The following is a 21,397-nucleotide window of genomic DNA, read 5'->3' as shown; positions in this document are numbered from 1 at the left end:
AGTTTTTTGTCGTGTCATTTGTCTGATTTTGTTTATTGGTTTTGTGTCTTGTCTTTGTAATATTTTGTCTTTGTTGTTTTGTCTGACTTTTGTCGTTTCTCACATTTTTGTCACTTTGTCTCATTTTTGAAGTCTCATTTTTTTGTGTGACTTTTGTTGTTTTGATCCTCCAGTAAATCCTCCATGGTTCAGTTCCAGGTGACTAAATGTTGTGTTTCTTTGTAGACACTCTGATCTGGAAGTTGTAATGTGGAAATGATAAACTGAGGATGAATGTTGCTGAAATTTCACATATTTTTCTTGATAAATTTCAGGTTATTATGGTGTTTTACTGGTCCGGTCCACTGGAGATCAAACGGGGCTGAAAGTAGAACCTGAACTAGAAGGAGTCTGACACTCTTGCACTACTATATGGCTTTAAAACACATTTTTGAAGAAAACTGTTGTAAAATGAGACTTTTCTTTCAGACAAAACCATCCATGTCACCAAAATTTCGTTTATTTGGCATCAAACCGGGATTTAGCAGATCGTAATTGTAAAAATACATTATTCATAAACACCTCTAGTAAAAAAAAAAAAAAACACTATGGAAAACATATCTAAAAATATACAGTGAAACAATAACAGCAGAATAAAAACACTTTGCAGGGAAGGAGGGAGGGTTGTACAGGGCGTATTTTACAAGGTAACTGAGGAATGCTAACTCAGGATGGTTTCCTCTGCCCTCAGTCCTCTGGTATGGACCAGACATTTGGTACCAATATGTGCCTGGCGCTTCAGAGCAGACAGTTCATGCACTTCACGGCTTTGCTGCCGTAGTCGACGCACTCCGGCCCGATGCACTGGCAGCAGGCGTTGTGAAACCAGCGGTACTTGGACCCTCCCATGGACTCACAGTAGAGCTTGCACTGCCGGATGGACACGCAGTCGTCAAAGTAGACCACCGTGCACATGTTTTCTGGAGTATAAAGAGAAAAAAACACACAGAGAAAGCCGACGTGAGTCACGGATCCAGTAAAGGCGGTTTATAAAAACGAGTAATTACCTTTAACCCTCGGCGTTCCTACTTTTACCAAAAGGAGTGAAGTGAATTTGCTGCAGCTGAATGGAACCAGATGTGTGGGTGAGCCTAATGAGTTAACGGCTCGGCTCTGTGGCAAACAGCTGAGAGCCAAAACAGCCGCAAATGAAAATAAAAAAGGAAAAAAACATGGCAGCAGAACAACACGAACACGGCTCCCTAAACTGGAGATCTGTTTGGCCGACCCAACCCGAGCTGGGCCCGGTTCAAGACTCCGTTTTATTTTATTACCGCGGGTCACAGTGAGTGTGCAGAAATGAAAAAGCTGACCGGACCTGACAGGAGCAGAAAACTATGTGAAAGCAAAGCACATTTTTATCCTCAGGAACTTTATTAGAGATGTGGAGCTAACAGGAGCTTTCAACAGGAGCTCTGAAGCACAGAGAGACCACGGCAACATTTTAATTTCCCACAGCAGGAATTAAAGAAGAATCTGTTCTGTTCAGTGCAGAAAGCAGGACCTCTGCTCAGAGTAATGCAGCCGTTACTACACCGTTAAAACAAAAAATGTCTTTACAGTAAAACTCCTGCAGCTGTGGTGGTCAGAACGCTGCTGTAAAATCATGAAACATTTTCCATATTTACAGTAAAGAAATGTATGGATATTGTTGATTTTAAGGGTAAAACAATGTGCTTCATTCCATATTTTACTGTAAAAAAAAAGCTGTAACCTTTAAAATTTTGAAAATCTACATGAAAATACCTATAAAATAAAGTTTGTAACTTATTATAATTACAGCATTTTTCTATTATCAGCAAAACATTGTATTTAACATTTAATGTGTGTATTTGTAGCAACAACTGTGTTTAAAGCAGTCAAATATTGAAGCATACGTCTGTTACTAACACAAAACTACATCAATTTGACCGCTGCAAACTGCACTTTTTACATGCAATAAATACAGAAATTGTCCAGTTCCTTCTTATAAATATTACCATTTTCCACTACGTTTCCATTTTCCATTACCAGTACATTTAACTGGAAAAAAAACAAACAAACTGTATTCTCTTAGAGAATTAAACGCAGAGATTACAGGATTGTTCTACATATTACGGCTTTTTTCCATTAAAAACTGTGCAGGAGTCGGGAAATGTATTTTTCAAGAGAAAACAAATCTAAAAAACACACTTTTCTCCTCATTAACTTATTAACGGTGATTCAATGTTAAACATCAAACTGTTTTAGAGTTGACAGGTTTTAACCATCAAGGATTGCCAGTTTTTCATCATAAAATGTACAAACATTTTTTACAGTGTACAACACCTAAAGCTAAAAAAAAAAAAAACGTTCAAAAACCGCTTCCTCTGACCAGATTCTGTAAAAACCTAAATATTTTGTGCTCTTTGTCAGAACCATGAAACCATCACTGACTCAGCTGAAACTCATTTTAAAACAATTCAGGGACTTTTTGGCTCAGAGAGGAGACGAACATGGAAAGTTGTGCAATCTGCAGGAAACAAACCTGTTCCATCACTTTGTGCTTTTCATAAGAAGAGTCCAACTGAATCAGTTTTCAGTAAAAAGGAAATAATGTTTAATTTGAAATAATTTTTCCTTTCATTTTTGGTCAATTCCAAATGAATGATTCCACTTATTCTTTAAGAACTACGGTCAGATGTTTCACGTTTTCTTAAAGCAGAAAGTTGCCGAGCATCAGAACAACTCAGTTCCTTTATTTCACCAAAAAAAAAAAATCACAACATTTAACAGGACACTTACTTTAGAACTGATCATACAGTAGGTATCAGATAAATACATACTAAAAACACTGAATTATGATTATAATAATAAGAGCTGCAAATAACTAAAAAGCCTCTATGCAGATTATGTCTGACGAGTCAATTTGTTGTTTGGAAAAAAAAAAAAGTTTAAAAATGAGAATCAGTTCAAGATGACAAATGTTTTTACAGAAAACGACAAACTATTCTGAAAACCTCGACTCAACTGATTAACCGATTATCAAAACCGTAATTTAATATCCGACAACTAATTGATAAATTGTTGCAGCTGTAGCATTAATCTGCTTCGAAGCACTAAATAATACCCGTTTTCTTGATCAAATATTCGGTCTTTGGGTATGAAAAAAGCAGAAACTCAGTGCTTTAATGACTGTAGAAGCCTTTCGTGACCCAACAAATGAGCTCTGTATATAATCTTGTCAACAGCTCAGGGCGAGTTAGTCGCTCATTTACAGACTTTGGGGTAGTTTAATCTGGAAAAATTCATGTAAACTTATGAGTGTATGGTACGTTTAGGGCCTGAAGATGACTGCCATGTGAATATAGAGGGTTAAAAGTGGAATATTTTGCTCCAAACTGTATCATAACATGGAATAGTACCGTAAAAGTCCAGTCATGAGACCATTTTAGGAGCCTTATCCAGCGTTTATACATTCAGTCTGAGACTTTTCCGGCGTTACCTTGAGCGTCGTAGCTGGCGTGGATGCTGTTTCCCGGCACCGACACGTTCTGGTGCTGCCCGTCCAGCGACTCCAGGAAGGACACCAGGTTCTCGTGGTGCGACAGTTCCTCGGCGACGGGGAACGACACGACCATCATGTTGATGGGAGCGTCGCCCTCCGTCAGCGCTCGGAACAGCGACGGGATGGGACGGTGCAGCTCCTCCACGGTGCTCTTCGACGTCGCCGGAGAGTCGCTGTAGTTCTTCGGGTTGCACATCCCTGAAACGTAGGAGAGGATTATTTTCTCATCTCTACTAGTTTTGCTTTTCCTGTCATCGTCATTAGTGCAAGATGGCAATGCAGTTAAATTCTGAAGGAACTTTGAGCAAAATGTGTGCAAAACAAAAAGCCAAGGAAGATCTAGCAGAAAGTTAAAAAAAAAAGTGTATAAACGACTTTCTCAAGAAGTTATTTGCACATTTATAGCTCCACAAACCCCAACAGGTGAGAAATGTTAAACTTTTAACAGCATCAAAGTTCCCCAGTTGATTATTTACAGTAAGACAATTCTTTTTAACCAACTAAAGTTTATGTTTCAATATTGAAATATGTGTAAAAATGCCCAGATTTGCATAAATTCCCAGAACAGAAGTCCATCCACGGACAGCTCCAAAATTCTTGATTCCTGTGCAGAAGGAGTTTTATAACTCCATAAATAAGAAGTTCTGTCAATAGCAGAGTGAAGAAAAACTACTTTTGCCAAGTTTTTAAGGATAAAATGTTCTATAAATCCAGTTATAAATGAAATATGAACAAACCTCTCTATGAAACCCATCAGAAAAGAATCAGAAGAGGAGATTTCTGGCTCTAAACAGAAAATAGAGCCGGACTAAAGAAGTTTCTGGGTGTTTTTAGCTCCCGTCTCTCTCACTGTGGATTATTCTGGATGGCAAAATAAAGTCCTGAACCTCTACGGAAAAAAACAGCCACGGCGAGAAGCAGAGAGAACTCAGAAAAGCCATTAATGCAGAATGAGGCAGCTATAGTGCCAAATAGATTAAAATTAAAAAATAATAACTTTCTAGTGTCACACATTAAAGAACAAATTAGTTGTTGTAAAAATGCTGATTTTTTGTACAGTTAACATGTAAATTAACAGCTTTTTTTTCTGTGATTTTACTGGATATTATCAGTCGATCAACAATATGGAAAAATGTGTAAAATTACAGTTAAAAATACTGTTTACTGTTTTCTAGTGCTCAGTATACAGAACAGAAAACTGATCTGTAAAATAACAGTTTTTGGTTGATTTAAAAACAGTAACATTGATGGAATTTTATCAAATTTTGTAAACAAACCAACTACTAATTTGCAAAAATACTAATTTTAAAACAGATGTAATGTAAGGATTTTGACTCTTTTTTAAGAGTTGATGTTTAAGGTAAAAATATTTTTAGTAGTTATCTATAAAATTTATCAAAACAGGGAAAATGTGTAAAATAATATTTAAAACTGTAGGTAGGTAATAATAAACGGATCAATTCTGAGTTAAAATCTGATTTATTTAGAAGATCCTATCAGATCTGCTGTAACTGAGGAGCCGTTTGTCGGTTTATTTGATTTATTTATTTCTACAAATTGAACCATTTAGTAGTTTTCAGTGAATCCAGTCTCATACGTGACGTCTACGTGTATTCCCCGTGACGTTCACTAAACCTGACTTCTCACGGCGGTCTGCGGTGAAAACAATAATCTCATTAAAAAATATCTTTAAACCTGAGTGAAGAAAAACCAAAACTATCTTCACATCAAAAGTCTCCAGACTGAACAGACCTCTAAACTCACTCTCAGGAGTTTATTTGAAGAACTTAAACTCTCCCAAAATACACACATTTAGCAGCTAAACGGTGATTTCAGCTCACAGGGGCAGCCTGGTGAAACCGCACCACTGTCAAAACGTCTCAATTAAGCTCTTTTTAACACTTCATTTAATGTCCAAACACAGCAGTAATCACTCGACAAAGTCCCCACATCCTCTGATATGATCTCCCAAACCCTTTAAATGAGTCGGAGTGAATTATAGCCGAGGGCTAAATCATTTAATGGGAAGCCGAGGCTGACGGAGGAGTTGTGTTACAGGCTGATGCTAAAAGCAGAGCCGGAGCAGCTGGTTTAGATAAAACACGGTCCTCCCTCCTCCTGCCTTCACTCCACAACACAAACTGTCCTCAGCGCTCGCTTCAAAGCCTCGGCGTTTGGCTCTGATAACATCTTTAGATTGGAAACTTACTTAAAGCGGACATATAAGGCCAGTGGCAAGGAGGGAAAAATGAAACACGAATGAGGAACATCTACAAGACGTCTTTGGTGTGTCGTAAAAAAAAAAAAAAAACCTGTCCAGCAGGAAAACAGAACATCTGTGCAGCAGCAGCAGAGTTCAGAGCTCAGTGTCACATTCTTATATTTGTGTTCCACATGAAAGAGCTTTAATAAAGCCTCCTTGTCAGCAGCAACAGCAATATCTGTCCGTCAGAGCCGCGCTGAGACTCCACCGGGCTTCAAGGCCGAGAGCAGAACGGGGGGGAAGGGAGAAAACCTGGTCCACAAACTCTGATCTGCTGCTGTTTTAGTGTCACTGACTGATTACCAAACAGGATGTTGATCAAACAACAGCAAAAAGACCACAAATAGACAACAAAAGTGGAATGGTTACAGATGCTAAACAACAACAGACAACGAAGAAACGCAAAACAACTAAAATCTGATGAAAAAAAACACAACAGGAAACACAAAAATCAAACCAGAATGACTACAGAGAAACTAGACACTATTGGATGCCACAAAGAGTGAAATAAGACTCAAAATTAGATGCAAAAATCACCACAAGTAGACAACAACCTACTTAAAAGAAAAGTAAAATGACAAAAACAGCAACTATTAGACAAAGAGCGACTAAAAGCTGATGTAAAACGACCACAAACACAGCAGGAGACATAAAAATCAAATGAAGGATGACCACAGAGAAACACTAAAACAGCAACAAGCACATAGAAATCAACATGAAATAACTGAAAGGACATAAAACAACCACAGAGAGTAAAATATGACTCGAAACTACACGCCAAATGACCACAAACAGACAAACTCCTTAAAAGAAAAAGTGAAATTACTGCAGACGCAAGCAACAGAGACACAAAATAATCACTGAGGCAAGAAGAGAGACAACGAGGCAAAAAAAAAAAATGCTAAAAATCCATGCAAAACAACTACAAACATGAAATGAGATGCAAAGAAAGACGCAGAACGACTAAGGACAGATGCACGGATGACCACAGACAAAAACAAGTGAAACGAGATGCAGCAACATCAAATATAAATACAACAAAGAATGACCACAAACAAGCAACAAACTGCTAAATAAATGATGCAAAAGGACTAAAATGAATACAAAGTGATGTGTATCCAGCACAAAAAGACCAAAAGGGCTAAAAAGTGATGCCAAAGAAGCACAAAGACACACAAAAACAAGTAGAAAGACATGCAAAACCTGCACAAAAAGAGTAAAAATGACTATAAAGCAATGCAAAATTAGCACAATGTGACAAACGAGATGGAAAAACAGCACAAAAAGACACAGAAAAGCAAAAAAGAGATGCAAAACATGCACAAAAAGACCAAAAGGTCTTAAAAAAAAAAGCACCAATACCATCCCAAAAAGAGTAAAAATGACTGTAAAGCAATGCAAAACTGGCACAAAACAAGCAAAGCAACAAACCCACAAAACAGGACAGAAAATGAGACTGACAATAAGATGTAAAATTAAAAAGCAGCAGAACTAAAAGTGGGTCACAGATGAAGAACATAAAGCTCTCTGAGTCACACCTCAGTACCGGCTACATTCTGACCTCTGACAGCGCCTTTCTTCCCGTTTCTCCGTCCTCTGATCGCTTCATGCTGCTGTTTGTCGTGTTTCTTTAATTTCTGGTTCCGCTCAGAGAACACTCATCTTCTATCAGAGCAACAAGCCGGAGCTTTCAAAGCCTTCTCGGCTGTGGAGTGCACCGCCGCTTTAATCTCACATTTCACAGCTTTTCACAGGCAGGAAGAGGCGACGGAGACGATGAACACGGACACGTGTATGGAAGAACATTAGTGCCACGATTATTACACATGTTAAAAAGTGGAAAGCTGCATTTTTCCCTCCAAAACGTGCCTCCTGAACAGAACTTTAACTGAAAAAAAGTTTTTATTTTACACTATGTGACATGTCTGCTTATCGTTTCTGGTTTCTGTAACCATTCTGGTTATAGATTAATTTTGTACATCAGTGATATCTGTACTTTATGTATATATATAAAAATAACAGCATTACAGCTGCGTCAATTTGCACTGAAGATATTTTTTGAATTTTCTCCACTTCTAGTCATTTTGGTTCCAGAAAAGCTGCAGAACTTCATATTACAGTGAGTTCTGGTCCAATTCATGAACACATCCTTCGTGTTTAACTGTGTGGTCTCTGACAAACCAAAACCTCGATGAAGACGACCTTTTAATTCAACCCTGCATCCATCTTTCCTGACACCAACGTCTCCAGCAGACGCTCGAGTCTTTCTCAAACTGCTCTGCGTATAAATTTGAACGTCGACGTTTTCCAAACCGAGCTTCCCGTCGACTGACCGGGTTCCTGATGGACTCACCCACGCAGTCGCAGCACTCCTCCCACAGGTTCCCCAGACACAACATGCACTCCTTACAGCACGAGCAGTTCCCGTCGGACGGCCGGCACTGGCACAGCTCCTGCAGGAAAACACACCGAAACGTACGTCAGCAGAACAAAATGACAGGAAACAAAACCAGCGGCAGCAACACAGATCTCCGTTGACAAAACACCGAAGATAAAACCATTAATTTTCCATTTAGCTTCCCATAAACACAGAAATGAGCAGCCAGAAGCTCCAACATGAAGGTTAGGAAACATGGTGGACCTGGTGCACGGACATTCTGCAGCGTATTGAATCAGTTTAGGCTTTAAATCTGAGTTTATCCTTTTCTGACATTCTCCGTTATAAATACACATTTATGTCAAGATAAACATAACATTAAAATTAACCCATTTTACCCTCATTTCATCCCAATATGCAGAAAATTACTCAAACTGGACTTGCATATCTGATAATGGCATCTAAATACAGAGAAATGCAATTATTTAACCAAAAACCTGTTTTCTATTGTTCTGTAAACTACAAAGAAAAGCCATTTTTTGAGGTAAAATTAGTGCCAACATCACTCACTCCATTGGATTAAGTCAATTTTTGTAGCAAAATGAAACATCACTTCATAATCTGCAATTTTCATAAATTTTGGAATTATTGTTCATCATAAATGAATAAAAAGTGATGTTAAAAGTGACTTTTGGTCTGTTTAAGAGGAAATGAGTGAAAAGAATCCAGAAAACTTTGCGCCTTCTCCTTCACATTTCATTAAAATGATTTGTAATGCATTTATGATTTCTAATACAAAGTTCATCATTGCTGGTCCAACTAGTCCCATTTTCACATAAAATATTAAAAATAATGTTAACTGTGAAGCAAAAGCAGCCAGAAATCTCCTCCTGTTGAGCTGAATCCTGGTAAATTTAAGAAAATGAACAAGTGCGAGAGTTCCTGCTGCACTGAAAGAGAACAAAGAAGAATTTTTAGAATAAAAAGATGCTAAAAAACAAAAAACTAACAGAGCAGACAGAAAGCGACTGTTCAAACTGGAGACAAACCCTTAAAAGATCAGCAGCAGGTTTCTGAGTTCAGTAACTATTAGAGGACTGAATGAGGCATCCATCGAAGAAAGCGAGACGTTCAGACAGAAAACACAAAGAAGCCGCTTTCCATTGAGAACAGAGCAGGTCCCGACACGACTGACCTCCCAATCATTTCCCTGGAATCAGTTTCTGACTCAGGAGACAACTCAGTGACACGTTTTTAGAAAGGAAAATCGCAGCTTATTAAGACTCGAGTCATACTTTTACAGGTTTTAGGAGATTTTGTGGGTAAGAAAGAGGAAACGACAGCAGCCACGTGAAGGAAGCGGTTGTTAACACGCCGACGGACGGTTCAGCCGGATTATTAACGCAGAGCGAACTCAAGCAAAATGTCTCCCCGAGTGCACATTAAACTGTGAATGTGGAGCTACAGTAGACTGGTGGAAGAGATTTAATGTCGTTTTCTCTGCAAAACCAACACTAAAAAAAAAGCACAAAAAAGACTAAAAAGAGATGCAAAACCACCACGAAAAGACCAATGATGACTGCAAAGCGATGCAAAACAAGCAGAAAGACACAAGAGATGGAAAACATCCATAAACACACACATAAGGCTAAAGAGACACAAAACCAGCACCAAAAAAAGACTAAAAAGAGATGCAAAACCACCATGAAAAGACCAACTACGACTGCAAAGTGATGCAAAACAAGCACATAAAGACACAAAAGATGGAAAACATCCACAAACACACAGAGAAGGCTAAAGAGGGACACAAAACCAGCACAAAAAGACCAACAATGGCTACAAAGCAATGCAAGACTAGCACAGAGACAAAACAGAGGAGCAAAGCCTCCACAAAAAACACAGAAAAGCCTAAAAATGGACACAAAATGACAAATGACCATAAAGAGATGCAAAGAAAAACAAAAATCCAAAAGCAGCACAGAGACACAAAAACAGATGGAAAACCAGCACAAAAAGACAAAAAATAACGACAAAAAGATGCAAAATCAGCATAAAGAGACACACAAAAAAAAAAGATGCACAACCAACAAAGAGAGACAAAAAGTACAAACATGAGATGCAAATCCTCCACAAAAAGACCAGATAGGCTAAAAAGAGACGTAAAGTCAGCAAAAAAATACAAAAAAGGACTGAAAAAAAACAAAACAACCAAAAACCACCATGAAAAGACTAAGAATGATTACAAAGCAATGCAAAACCTCCACAAAAATGCCAAAAAGGGAAGCAACACCACTCCAAAGAGTAAAATGACTATATAGCAATGTAAAACTAGCATAAAGAGACAAAAAAAGATGCAAACAAGCACAAATGGACACAAAGAGATGCAAAACCTCCACAAAAACACTAAAGAGAGACAAAATCAGCACAAAAAAAAAAAAAGACTAAAAACAACTACAAAGATGTAAAATCAGCAAAAAGATACAGACTAAAAAAAAGATGCAAACCACCACGAAAAAAAACAACAATGACTATAAAGTCATGCAAAACTACCACAATGAGACAAGAGAGACACAAAACCAGCACAAAGAGGAGGATAAGAGATGTGTGTATAAATATAGATACTATCTGTAAAACACAGATTGTCGATGGGGACGTTATTCACACTTTTGGGGGATTAACCAGTAAATTAAAGGAGAATTATACCAGTGATTATTTGTAACTTAGCAAAACAGGGAAAATCTGTAAAAGTAACAGTAAAATAAAAACAAATACAGCTACAAACTGCTAAAAAAAAAAGAAGCTTGTTTTGTTTGTATACGAAGGATTGAAAAAGGGATTTTCTAAGCATTCCCAGTTCTCTATGGATCCGGTTCAGTGGGTTTGTTTGCGTTCTGATCTATTTCCAGACTGTTAACACGGAGAAAAAGAAGCTCCGCTCAATTCCTCATGTTGCTTTTTATGGAAGGAGCTTCTGCAAACATCCAAAAACAACACACCATCCCATAATCCTGAGCAAACACATGAAAACGGCGTCACTCCTTCGCCTCCGGAGCCCAAAGTGAAGCAGCCTGGAGGTGGATGGAGGAGCCGGTGTTCCTCTGGCACCGAGCAGGGAGAACATTCCTCCACATCAAGGTCGCCGCCATGGGGGAGGGGGAAGAAAACACCTGGAGAACAGAACACGGCTGCTCCTCCCACAACAACACACTTTCCCCCTCCGTAAACAGTCTGAGAGGATAAAAGACTCTCCGGTGACTCAGCAGCCAGGGATCGCTAAACCACACACAGCTCAGTTAATGACGGCCTGCCGATCCCCAAACCTCTGATCAGATCTGATCCCAGGAGGAGTTACCGCTGTAAAGGAGGAATTAGAGAAAACTAAACAGCCGCTTGAAGGGAGAGAATAAAGAGAAACACAGAGCTCAAACTTCACTTTTAAAAAAAAACCCTATGATGAAACAGAAAAGACACAGAGCTAAGCGGTTTTGTTTCTGTCATTTTGTCTCTAGTTTGCCATTTTATGGTCTTGTTTTTGGCTTTTTGTGTCTCGTTTGTCATTTTTTTTGTCTCGCTTTCATCATTTTGTGTCTTGCATCTAGTTTTTGTCATTTTATGGTGTCCTTCTGTCAGTTTGTGTCATTATTCTCATGTCATCTTATCAGCCAGCATTTTGGTACATGAACAGATACATAAGATCCTTGTCGCAAGTCGGAACTCCGGCAAAAATGTAAACAAAGCCGTTCTGTGCATGAGGACGTCGATCGGCTCTTCGGAAAAGTCATGACTTTTCAATGACCTTCATGAACGTAGGAGTCATTTTATAATAAGAGGATAACAGAATATGTTGCACTGTTTTTACAAGTTGAGCATTTTATTCTAATTTCACTTCCATGGAGACGACTTTCCTTTTTTTCCAAGCATCAGAAGAGTCTGACTTACACTGGGAGCCATAATGAAAGGCAAAAAGTTAGTGAATGTAGCACAATCCAAGGTGGAGTACAACGGGAGAATGGAAACAAAACCGTCTGATAGCACCGTGTAACGACGTATTCATCCGCTCCATTCATCAACTAGTTCCATGTAACCAGTTTTGATATGATGAAACGCCATAAGTCGAGGATGCCTCAAGTCAAGGACCTCCTGTATTCCTGTTGTCATCTACAAATGTCGTCCCCTACAACACCTTTAGCGATCCAGCAGCTCCATGTCATCACACTCCCACCTCCATGCTTCACTGTCAGGACAATGCAATCAGTACGTTCACACCAAACATGCTGGAATCCATCCGAGTCATCACATTTATCTCATCTGACCGAAGAATGTGCTCGAGATATTCATCAGCATTCTTTTCTTGTCTTTTCAGCCAAGTTTAATAATGCAGTTTTGTGTGGAAGAGCTAGCAAAGGAGCTTGTCTTGGATGCAATCTGCACAATTTTCATTTATAGCCCCTCTAGTCTGAAGCAGCTGCCTGTACTTTAGGAAGACGAACACTGCAGCTCTGATTAGCAGCACTGTGGCGTCTATGCTTCTTGATTTTTAGTTGGTCACTAATCTTCCTGCATCCTTCAGCGTCTGTATGAAGAGTCACCATCAGATATTTTAGTTCCTGGGGCACTTTTTTTTCCAGGTAGAGCCATGATGCAAACACCAACAGCAAACACCATAGATTTGTATATTTTCTTGTCCAACTTCATTAGGTTATCCTCTGGCTTTACGTGTAGCTTTAGCATCTCTGTCACGACATTTCCACTTCCACCACTCTGGTATTCACCTTTAAAAGTTCTTCTTTAATTGCCTCTAATTGTTCTTCGTTCTCTTGGTGAAAACCTCGTAACTGTCGGAGGATGACTTCCAGTTCATCCATTTCTTCACAGAGGGGCTTCGATCTCGTTAGTTGCTAGTTAGCTTTAGCTGCTAATTGTGTTGCTTTGTCTCGAATCTCTTGCTCACCTCTGGTTTGTATTACTTGATGTGTTGGCAGACTTTGCATCCCCTTTCCTTTCACCATTTGTCTCATGTGTGTCTTCAATCTGTATCGGGGTATTTCTCTAAGTATTTTGGTTCTGTCAGCAGCTCTCTCACCACGCAGCCATTATCCAGCATCATCCAACCAGAAGACAAGTAGGGACTTTTATCTCTTTAGAAATACTTTTGGAAAAGGTTTCTTTGCCAACTTGCTGGTGTGCCGAGAATCCTGACGTTTTATTTAATGGAATGACTACCAAATGCCAAGAAACAGTCCAAAAAGATGTCACTGGTGCATTTTTTTGAGCACCAGTTAAATGAGTCAGCTCTAAAGTGTGAATAAGTGAATTTCAGATGTGCTGATCTGATGACTTTTAGCTTCACATTTAACACAGAGACATGAGTGACATCAATCCTCTCAGCAAACAGTCTTCTACAAAGTACATTTTCCAAAATTCTTTTCATGAACCGCCTCTCTCAACTTATTTGTGGATTTTATTGGATTTTTGTTCTTGAATAAGTCAACTTAAACAGTGCAGAACTGAATCAAAAACAGCAGGAAGGGGAAAAAGAACCAACGCTGGAACTCTCCAACAACTACTGCAGCCGTTCGATGGCCAAAACATGACTCAGTATCAACCATGAAAATCAATTAATCACTCTGGAAGTTGTTTATAGAGCAGAAACACCAAACATTCACTGCTTCTGGCTTCCCTGATTTGACTTTTTACGCATTGTTTGAAAGTAAATTTGGGTTTGGGGCCTAAATAATCTGGAAATTAACCAACTGATCGACGGTTTCAGCCCCACGGAGATGGATGGACTTATGGACGCGACTTAAAGAGCTCTTGTTCGGCTTTGCTTTGCTCTCGAGTGGAAACCGCTGCAGTCAGTCAAAGCTGAGCTGCAGCGAGACAAAAGGACTCTGGAGGGAAAGTGAACATGTGCTGCTGAATGTTCGCTTTGAAAGCCGCTGCCCCACCCAGCTCTGAACAGCCGGTCTGAGGCCTGTGGATCTCACTGCTCAGGCTTCCAACTGTACATTTCCTCCTCAAACATCCAACCAAGCAGACACCTCCTCCTGACCTTCCCTCCTCCTCCTCCTATGTTCTCCAGCCTCGGGGGTTTTGGGGAATCCAAGACAAACGACTTGAGAAGGCAGCGGAGCGTAAAAGCGAGTGTCGGACCAACAGATCCACTAATCACCGGCAGAATGGAGGCCAGAGGCGGAAAAGTTTCTCCTTCAGGGCTCATGAAGCATTGCGCCACCGCTGACAGCTAGCGGGTTGGTGTCGGGGGGGGTCGCAGAGCTGCAGAGCTCGTTGACTATTTGATCAAAGAGAAATAAGCCACCTGGAAGTAAAGAGGAACAAGCAGAACGCTCTGAAGGAACCGAGGGAACTGGAGCTGGTGGTTTGGAAGCAGCTAACAGCTGAGAATTCCTACAAATCAGTGGATATGTTCAGTACTTCTGCACTAACAGCATTCTCTGCTTTTTGTACCCTATAATCATCATCTAGCAATCAGGATTTGCACTACTGTGTTTATATACTGACAGTCAATAGAAACTTTGAGGTAGAAATGTACGCAGAATTCTACTTGTAGGGGGGTTGTAATTATTCATTGTGGATTTACTGATGATCTAGTGCCCTGGTAGTTGAGATAATGAGGAGTTGTCATTTTGTAATGATTCATTGCACATGGGTTGGTCACTTTGCAAAAGTGAACCAAATACACACCAAGCAATACTCAGTGAGTATCTGCACAATGTGAGAATGGGTTTGAAGGCCTATATAAAGGCCCAAAAAAGGCCACCATTGTTAGTCCAGTGAACAGCATCATGCCGCGTCTATCACATGAACGTCATCTCCGGGCACTGGGTATGGTGGAGGCCGCTTTGAGCTACAGTGATGTATCCAGGCGTATGGGCTGTTCCCAACCCACAATCAGAAGCCTGGTCCAAAGCATGCGCCGACGGATTGCTGCCTGCATCCAAGCAGATGGAGGCCATACTCGGTATTGACTGTTGTGACTTTGTGTTTGGCAGGTGCCGTTTTCTTTTGTGAAATTCTTTATTTTGAAATCATTCTTGAAACTTTAGATTTTTGTTTCTGTATGCCAGTATGCTAAACAAATAATTCATATGAAGAAAATCCAGTTTGGGGCTTCAAAATAAAAATTATGTTGAAAAATATGGTCTCAAAGTTTTTAATGACTGTCGGTGTATATTCCTTTCTAGCTTGTAAATATCGTGTTATATTTATCTTCATTACTCCTATTTTTTCCCTGTTCTTCGTTCCATAGTTTCTTTGTTCATTATTATTCTCTTTCCATATTCCGAGGGCGACACCAACAGCCGAAACCAAATTCCTTCCATGTTGTGTTGACCATTAAAGCCGATTCTGATTTTATGGAAAAACTGGTTACCATTTTGGCCTAAACTAACCAAGCACACTGCAAATGTACAAACATTTGGACAGAAGGTCATCTAGAGTGCTTCAGAGGAACGGTTTTCACCTTTTTCCCCTTCAGGGTGCTTTGGGTCGTTAAAATGGCACCAAAATGAGAATATTTAAGGCGTCATTGGAATCCATCTCGCGCTATGGATCCGACTCCTGCACACCAACAAAGACTTCCTCAAAAAGAGTTGATGGGACCAGAATGTTAGGAAAGCTACAAAAAATCTCACCAACAAGTGGCTATACGGCTCATATCTACGCTGGTCCACCATCATTAGGCAACGTAGACCAGCCCTGGAAGGTCCACGAGACACAAAACGCCAAAAACAAGACAAAATGAGAAAACTAAAAAAATAGACAAAACTAAGACACAAAACGATTGTTTTCTAGTGGAGTTTTATGTGAAAAACATAAAATTCAGGCACAATGAGAAAAAAAAAACTACAGTTTTCTTCCCCTCAAAACTCTGCTTTCATGTTTTGTGTCTTATTTTTGCCTTTGTGTCTCATTTTTGTCGTTTTCATCATCCAACAGTTGTCTAAAGAATGGGTGGAGCAAAGCTGTGTGTCCTCTTCTATTTTTCATCACATCGTCATGCCATGGATCTCAATCAATGCAAAAATGCCAAAATTACAGTCAGAATGCCGATCATTCCGTCAGCTGACTTCACTTTTCTCCTCCCAGCAAACACCTCTAATTGAAGTTTCTGCCTCCACAGGGACCGACTGAGGCCAAGCAGGTCAAATAGACGCCGAGGTTAATGACAGAGCTTTAAAAAGACGCTAATGGGAGAGGCAGAACCACTAAAACACACCCGCAGGACACACCACAAGCTAGCAGCTAGCAGATACAGCTAGCGACTAGCAGCTCAAATCTGAGCTGACAGGTGGTGGAAAAGACGGGCCAATCCTCAGAACAAACAAACAAAAAAAAAAAGCATGAAAGAACCCGTGTGGAGCGTCGGGTGGCACCCTTCAGATGTGAGGAGGGAAAGAGTGACATGCAGGAAGTGATGTCAGAAAGTCAACAGGAGTCAGGGAGGTGGAAGGAGAGCCGACATGAACCAAAGTCTGGCTGGAAAACTGGATCCTTCAGGTGAAGCTCACTCCAGACTGCTCCCGGCTTATCGGAGGAATGTTCCTGCATTCTTCTACAACAGATTCCATCTTTGTTCTCAAAATCTCCATCTTGTCCCGGCAGATTTTAACTTTGGCACCGGATTTGCTCCAAGAACAGAAGAGACTCATTCAGCTCCAACAGACTAAACTGTAATCTGCAGAGAAGATCTTCAACATTCAGGACTCAGATGAACCTCAGATCATCAGTCTGAAGCGACCTCAACGAGACCAAGCTCATCTGTTTTAGACCAGGGGTGTCCAACATGAGGCCCGTGGTCCAAAAGTGGTCCTCCAGAGGGTCCAATCCGGCCCTCAGAGTGGAAAAATTCCAGAGAAGACATTAACTGCAGATTGTAAATTAGTAAAAGTATAAATTTAAAATCACATCTAGACCATGACAAGTTTTTTGGATCAAAGTAAAATATCAGCTTGTTCATTGTTCTGAAGTCATTTTGTGGCTCATTTTTGTACCATTTTGTCTTGTTTTTGTTGTTCATTTACCTTTTGTCGACCGACTTATCGTTTGTCTCATGTTTTTGTCATTTTGCTTCTTGTTTTTGTCGTTTTGCGTTTCCCTTTTTGGTCTCGTTTGTGTTTCTTGCCTCAATTTTGTCAATTTCTGTTTTGCTTTATTCGTTGTTCTGCGCATTGTTTTTGTCGTTTTGTGGTTTTTTTGGCTCACTTGTGTCGTTTGTCTACTTTTTTGTTGTTGCGTTTCAAGCCTTTGTGATTTCTGTCTCGTTTTTGTCGTTTGTCCATTTGTTGGTCGCTTTGCAATTTCTCTGTCTAATTTTTGATTCTTTTTGTTTTGTTTGTCTCATTTTGTTTCTCGCTTTTGCCATTTTGCGTCCATTTCTGTTGTCATTTTGATGATAAACTGAGGCTGAATGCTGCCAAAATTGAATTTCACAGATTTATTAAGAAATTTCAGGTTGTTCATGATGTTTTGTATGAAGATAATTTCTTAAAAATGAACATTTTTGCATTAAAACAAAGGAATCATTAAGAGTTGTGGTTATTTATTGGTTACCATGCTGTGATTTTACTGGCCCGGTCCACTGGAGATCAAACTGGACTAAATGTGGATGCTGGACTAAGATGAGTTTGACACCTGCTTTAAGATTAAACCACACTTCCCTGCGGTTTAATCACAGATCTGACAGGCTGAAGGTCTGCTAGGTTCTGGTTCTCCTCACCTGGATCAGACACTTGCTGACGTCGCTGGCACAGAGAGCTTTGTTACAGCCGGAGGTCAGAGTCGGTCCAGACAGGAGGAGGAGGAGAGCGGCGGCGGCGGGGAGGAGGATCAGCTGACCAGGCCTCATCCTGACGGCTCACCAGCACGGCACCCAAACACCTGCAGACACGCAACAGGTCAGACAGACACGCAACAGGTCAGACAGACACGCAACAGGTCAGACAGACACGCAACACAACGGGTCAGACACAGCCTAGCCGCGCTAGACCCATGCTCTGAAGACACAAGGGTCTAGGCACACTCGACAGGGAGGGAGGCGGGCTAAAAGGTTGTCTATCAAATCACTCTGCAGCAACTGGGTAGGTATACAACCAATCAGTGCAACGAATAGGCTGACGGAGTTCCTCGAGCGCCAGAAATCAGAGGATGCGGTAGTTCGGTGAAGCCTTATTTATACAGTCAATGGGTGAAGCTCAAGTATATTACAGACACGTTAACAGAAAGATTATTCAGAGTCGGAGCTAATGGAGCTCAACGACTGTTGTCGTCCCTGGCAGAGAATTAAATTCGTTGCCGTGTGTTGTCTAGCGCGGCTAGGCTAGGTCAGACAGATACAGCGGAACAAGGAGGAAAGCTGAAGCAGGATGGAAACACTGCTTCATCCAACGGTCACCAAACTGGAGTCATTTGTCTCATTTTTGCAACATTTTGTCTTGTTTTTGTTGTTGTTTGACTTTTGTCGTTTTGATCCTCCAGTGAATCCTCTATGGTTCAGTTCCAGATCACTAAATGTTCAGTTCAATTTTATTTATATACCGCCAATTACAGTCAAACTGTCTCAAGACGCTTTACAGAACCCATATGAAGCCCCAGAGTAAGCCCCAAGGCCACAGGGGCAAGAGAAACACTCTTAACGGGGGGGGGGGGGACCTTGAGCAGATGCAACAAATGTTGTGTTCCTTGTAGAAACTCTGATCTGGAAGTTGTAATGTGGAAATGATAAACTGAGGCTGAATGTTGATTTTTGATATTTTTCTTAAGAAATGTCAGGTTATGGGTTGTTATGCTGCAATTTTTCTGCTCACTGGAGCTCAAACTGGGCTGAATGTGGAACCTGGACTAGTCTGTCACTCCGGGTTTAGATTCAAACCTGCAGCTTTGAGTTTTAATCCTTCTTGTGTCCAAAGTGCATCATAAAGTGGCTCCAAATGTGCTTTGTCATGCACGCAAACATCCCATTTCCAAAAAGGCCTGCGTCACATTTCATTCAAAGCCAGCTCTGCTCACTCTGCTGCGGAATAACAACGCAGGCTCACACATCTGGCAACATCAGCCCCCTTCACCTACTTTTTTTTCACCTCATGCGCGGCGCTTTAACACTCTCTCCAAACTTTTACACTTCAACACTTGCTGCTGCTGCGCGTTCTTCCATGTCACAGGACGGAGACAGAACATGTGAGGAACATTAGCTCCCTCACTCTCCATTCTTCACCTCTCTTGCTTTCTTTTTTTCCTCCTTTCTCTCCTTTTTTGCGCAAAACTCACTCGCACGCAGCCACAAGAGAGTCGAGCGCAAAAAAAAGAAAGAAAAGAAAAAGGAACCAGCGAGGAAACGAACACGTTAGAGGGTTTAAAACTCACCACGACGCAGTTGAGGAGCTCTCGGGTTTGCTTTCGGGGCAGAACGCAGGCTGTTTTCCCTCTTTGAACTTCTCCAGGATGGTGTTCTGCCGCCGCTCCGCTGTCCACTGCGTCCACAGGGCGTCAGTCTCTCCGCAGCACAAAGCGACAGGCAGTCGGACGCCTTAAAGGCACACACACTCCATTTTCTGAGTGCGTAGGGGAAACACCGGGCCTCAGGTCACGCGCACACACCGGCCTGGGGCTGCAGATTAACGTGCGTGAACGATTCCTCCGCCGCTTCGTTAAAAACCACCGAGGAGAGACTTTACGGCTCCGTGAGCTTCGCGCTCAGGTGTTTCCGTTTGGCTTCCTTTTACGCAGGGGGCTCTTTTCTCTCCAAGCCGCCCTTTGTCTGGGCTCTTATCAGCGGCCTGATTAGGTGAGAAAAGCGGGCGACTCGGAAGCAGTGGAGCTGATCAGAAGCCCCCCCGAGGCGCTCATTTGTAGCCGCCTGAGGAGCTCCACAGGTGTTTCCAGGTGATCAGAGCCTCCAGGCCACACCTTCAGAGGAGGTCCAGCTGCAGCAGGGCCGCAGTGGGACTCATTTTCAGCCCTGGACTTTCATACCTCAGACCGGCCCACTTTGGATCACGTCCTATTACGAGTAAAATCATGTAATTCTAGCCTTGTCTTGTAATTCAGTGTGTTTTTCTAAAATAGTTCCAATTTAGCGTAAGGGTTTCTTCACAAAGAGGATTTATTCCAACATGAGTGCACATCTCCAGCATTATTCTTTACAACATCAGAATCTATATTCTGTTCAAATACGTGTTCACATTTAATTTTTTAATTAAGTATTTTGTCTTTTTAAAGGTTTAATAATCTAAATGTTTAGAATTTTTTAAATCTTTAATCTTCTTGTTTAATTGTGTTTTTAAATGTTTAGTTCTCTAAAATATTTCATCATAAATGTTTCATATTTTTGCTTTAAAAATGTTTGATTTCATAATTACATGTTTTGTATCTTCTGTTTAATTATTTAAATATTTTGTCTGTTTAATATAATTAGATTTTATTTAATGTTTAATTTTCTTTCTAAAAGTTTTATTGTATTAAATGTTTTCCTTTGATTTCATTGATTTTTCAATATACTTTATTTCTTTAATCTTTTTTCTGTCCAGATTTTAACCCCAACTTTAGAAATGAAACAAACCCTTAAATCACAATAAAATACTTCTGTTGTCACAATCATGAGTTCATCAGTTATTCAGTTTATCAATTCAACTTTATTTGTTTAGAACCTTTCACACAGATGACAAAACTACACAAAGAGAAAAAAAACTATGATTAAAACTCAAAAACATTTTTAAAAAAAGCTTTATCATGGTAATAAAATGTGTTCAGGGGATGGAGGGAGTTTATTGAAGTCTTCTTGGGCTCACAGTAAATCATTCAAAATAGAAACTTGATATTCAGTCTAAGGAAACTGCAGAACGACAGAAGAACCAACAATATCTCCTGTTTTCTCCTTTAATGAGTCGACTCTTCTGGTGCTTTCAGACCAAAGAACTACAGACTCTTCACAACCTGCTCAAACTCTTGGTACAGGACCTCACCACACGGGTCAACAAGGTTTCCTTCTCATTTCTACTCTGAAGCTCACCTTCTCAAACTGCTGACAAATGCTTGTGCTGCTCTAAAGTCTGGTCTCCAGAACTTCCTAAAAACTCTCAAAGTCTCTTCTGCTGCAGGTTGCTTTGTAGAACTGTTCCAGAAAACCTCACTAAACCACATGGAGGGGCCTCAAGATAGTCGTCCAAATGAAACC

General features: G+C 40.5%; 1 protein-coding gene across 1 annotated transcript; it reads right to left on the bottom strand.

Annotated features, from left to right (window-relative positions):
* Nucleotides 1–477: 477 nt before the first annotated feature.
* Nucleotides 478–19,805, bottom strand: twsg1a (twisted gastrulation BMP signaling modulator 1a). The gene is made up of 5 exons (XM_022209871.2): nucleotides 19,588–19,805; nucleotides 17,945–18,105; nucleotides 8,182–8,281; nucleotides 3,503–3,763; nucleotides 478–959 (listed from the first exon to the last, which is right to left on the bottom strand). The coding sequence occupies exons 2-5, from the start codon at nucleotides 18,071–18,073 to the stop codon at nucleotides 778–780; spliced, it is 672 nt and encodes a 223-aa protein (XP_022065563.1). The 5' UTR covers nucleotides 18,074–18,105; nucleotides 19,588–19,805; the 3' UTR covers nucleotides 478–777.
* Nucleotides 19,806–21,397: the final 1,592 nt, after the last annotated feature.

The sequence above is a fragment of the Acanthochromis polyacanthus genome, chromosome 9 (genome assembly GCF_021347895.1).
Source record: "Acanthochromis polyacanthus isolate Apoly-LR-REF ecotype Palm Island chromosome 9, KAUST_Apoly_ChrSc, whole genome shotgun sequence".
Classification (NCBI taxonomy): domain Eukaryota; kingdom Metazoa; phylum Chordata; class Actinopteri; family Pomacentridae; genus Acanthochromis; species Acanthochromis polyacanthus.
This window is presented reverse-complemented; position numbering and strand designations above follow the sequence as displayed.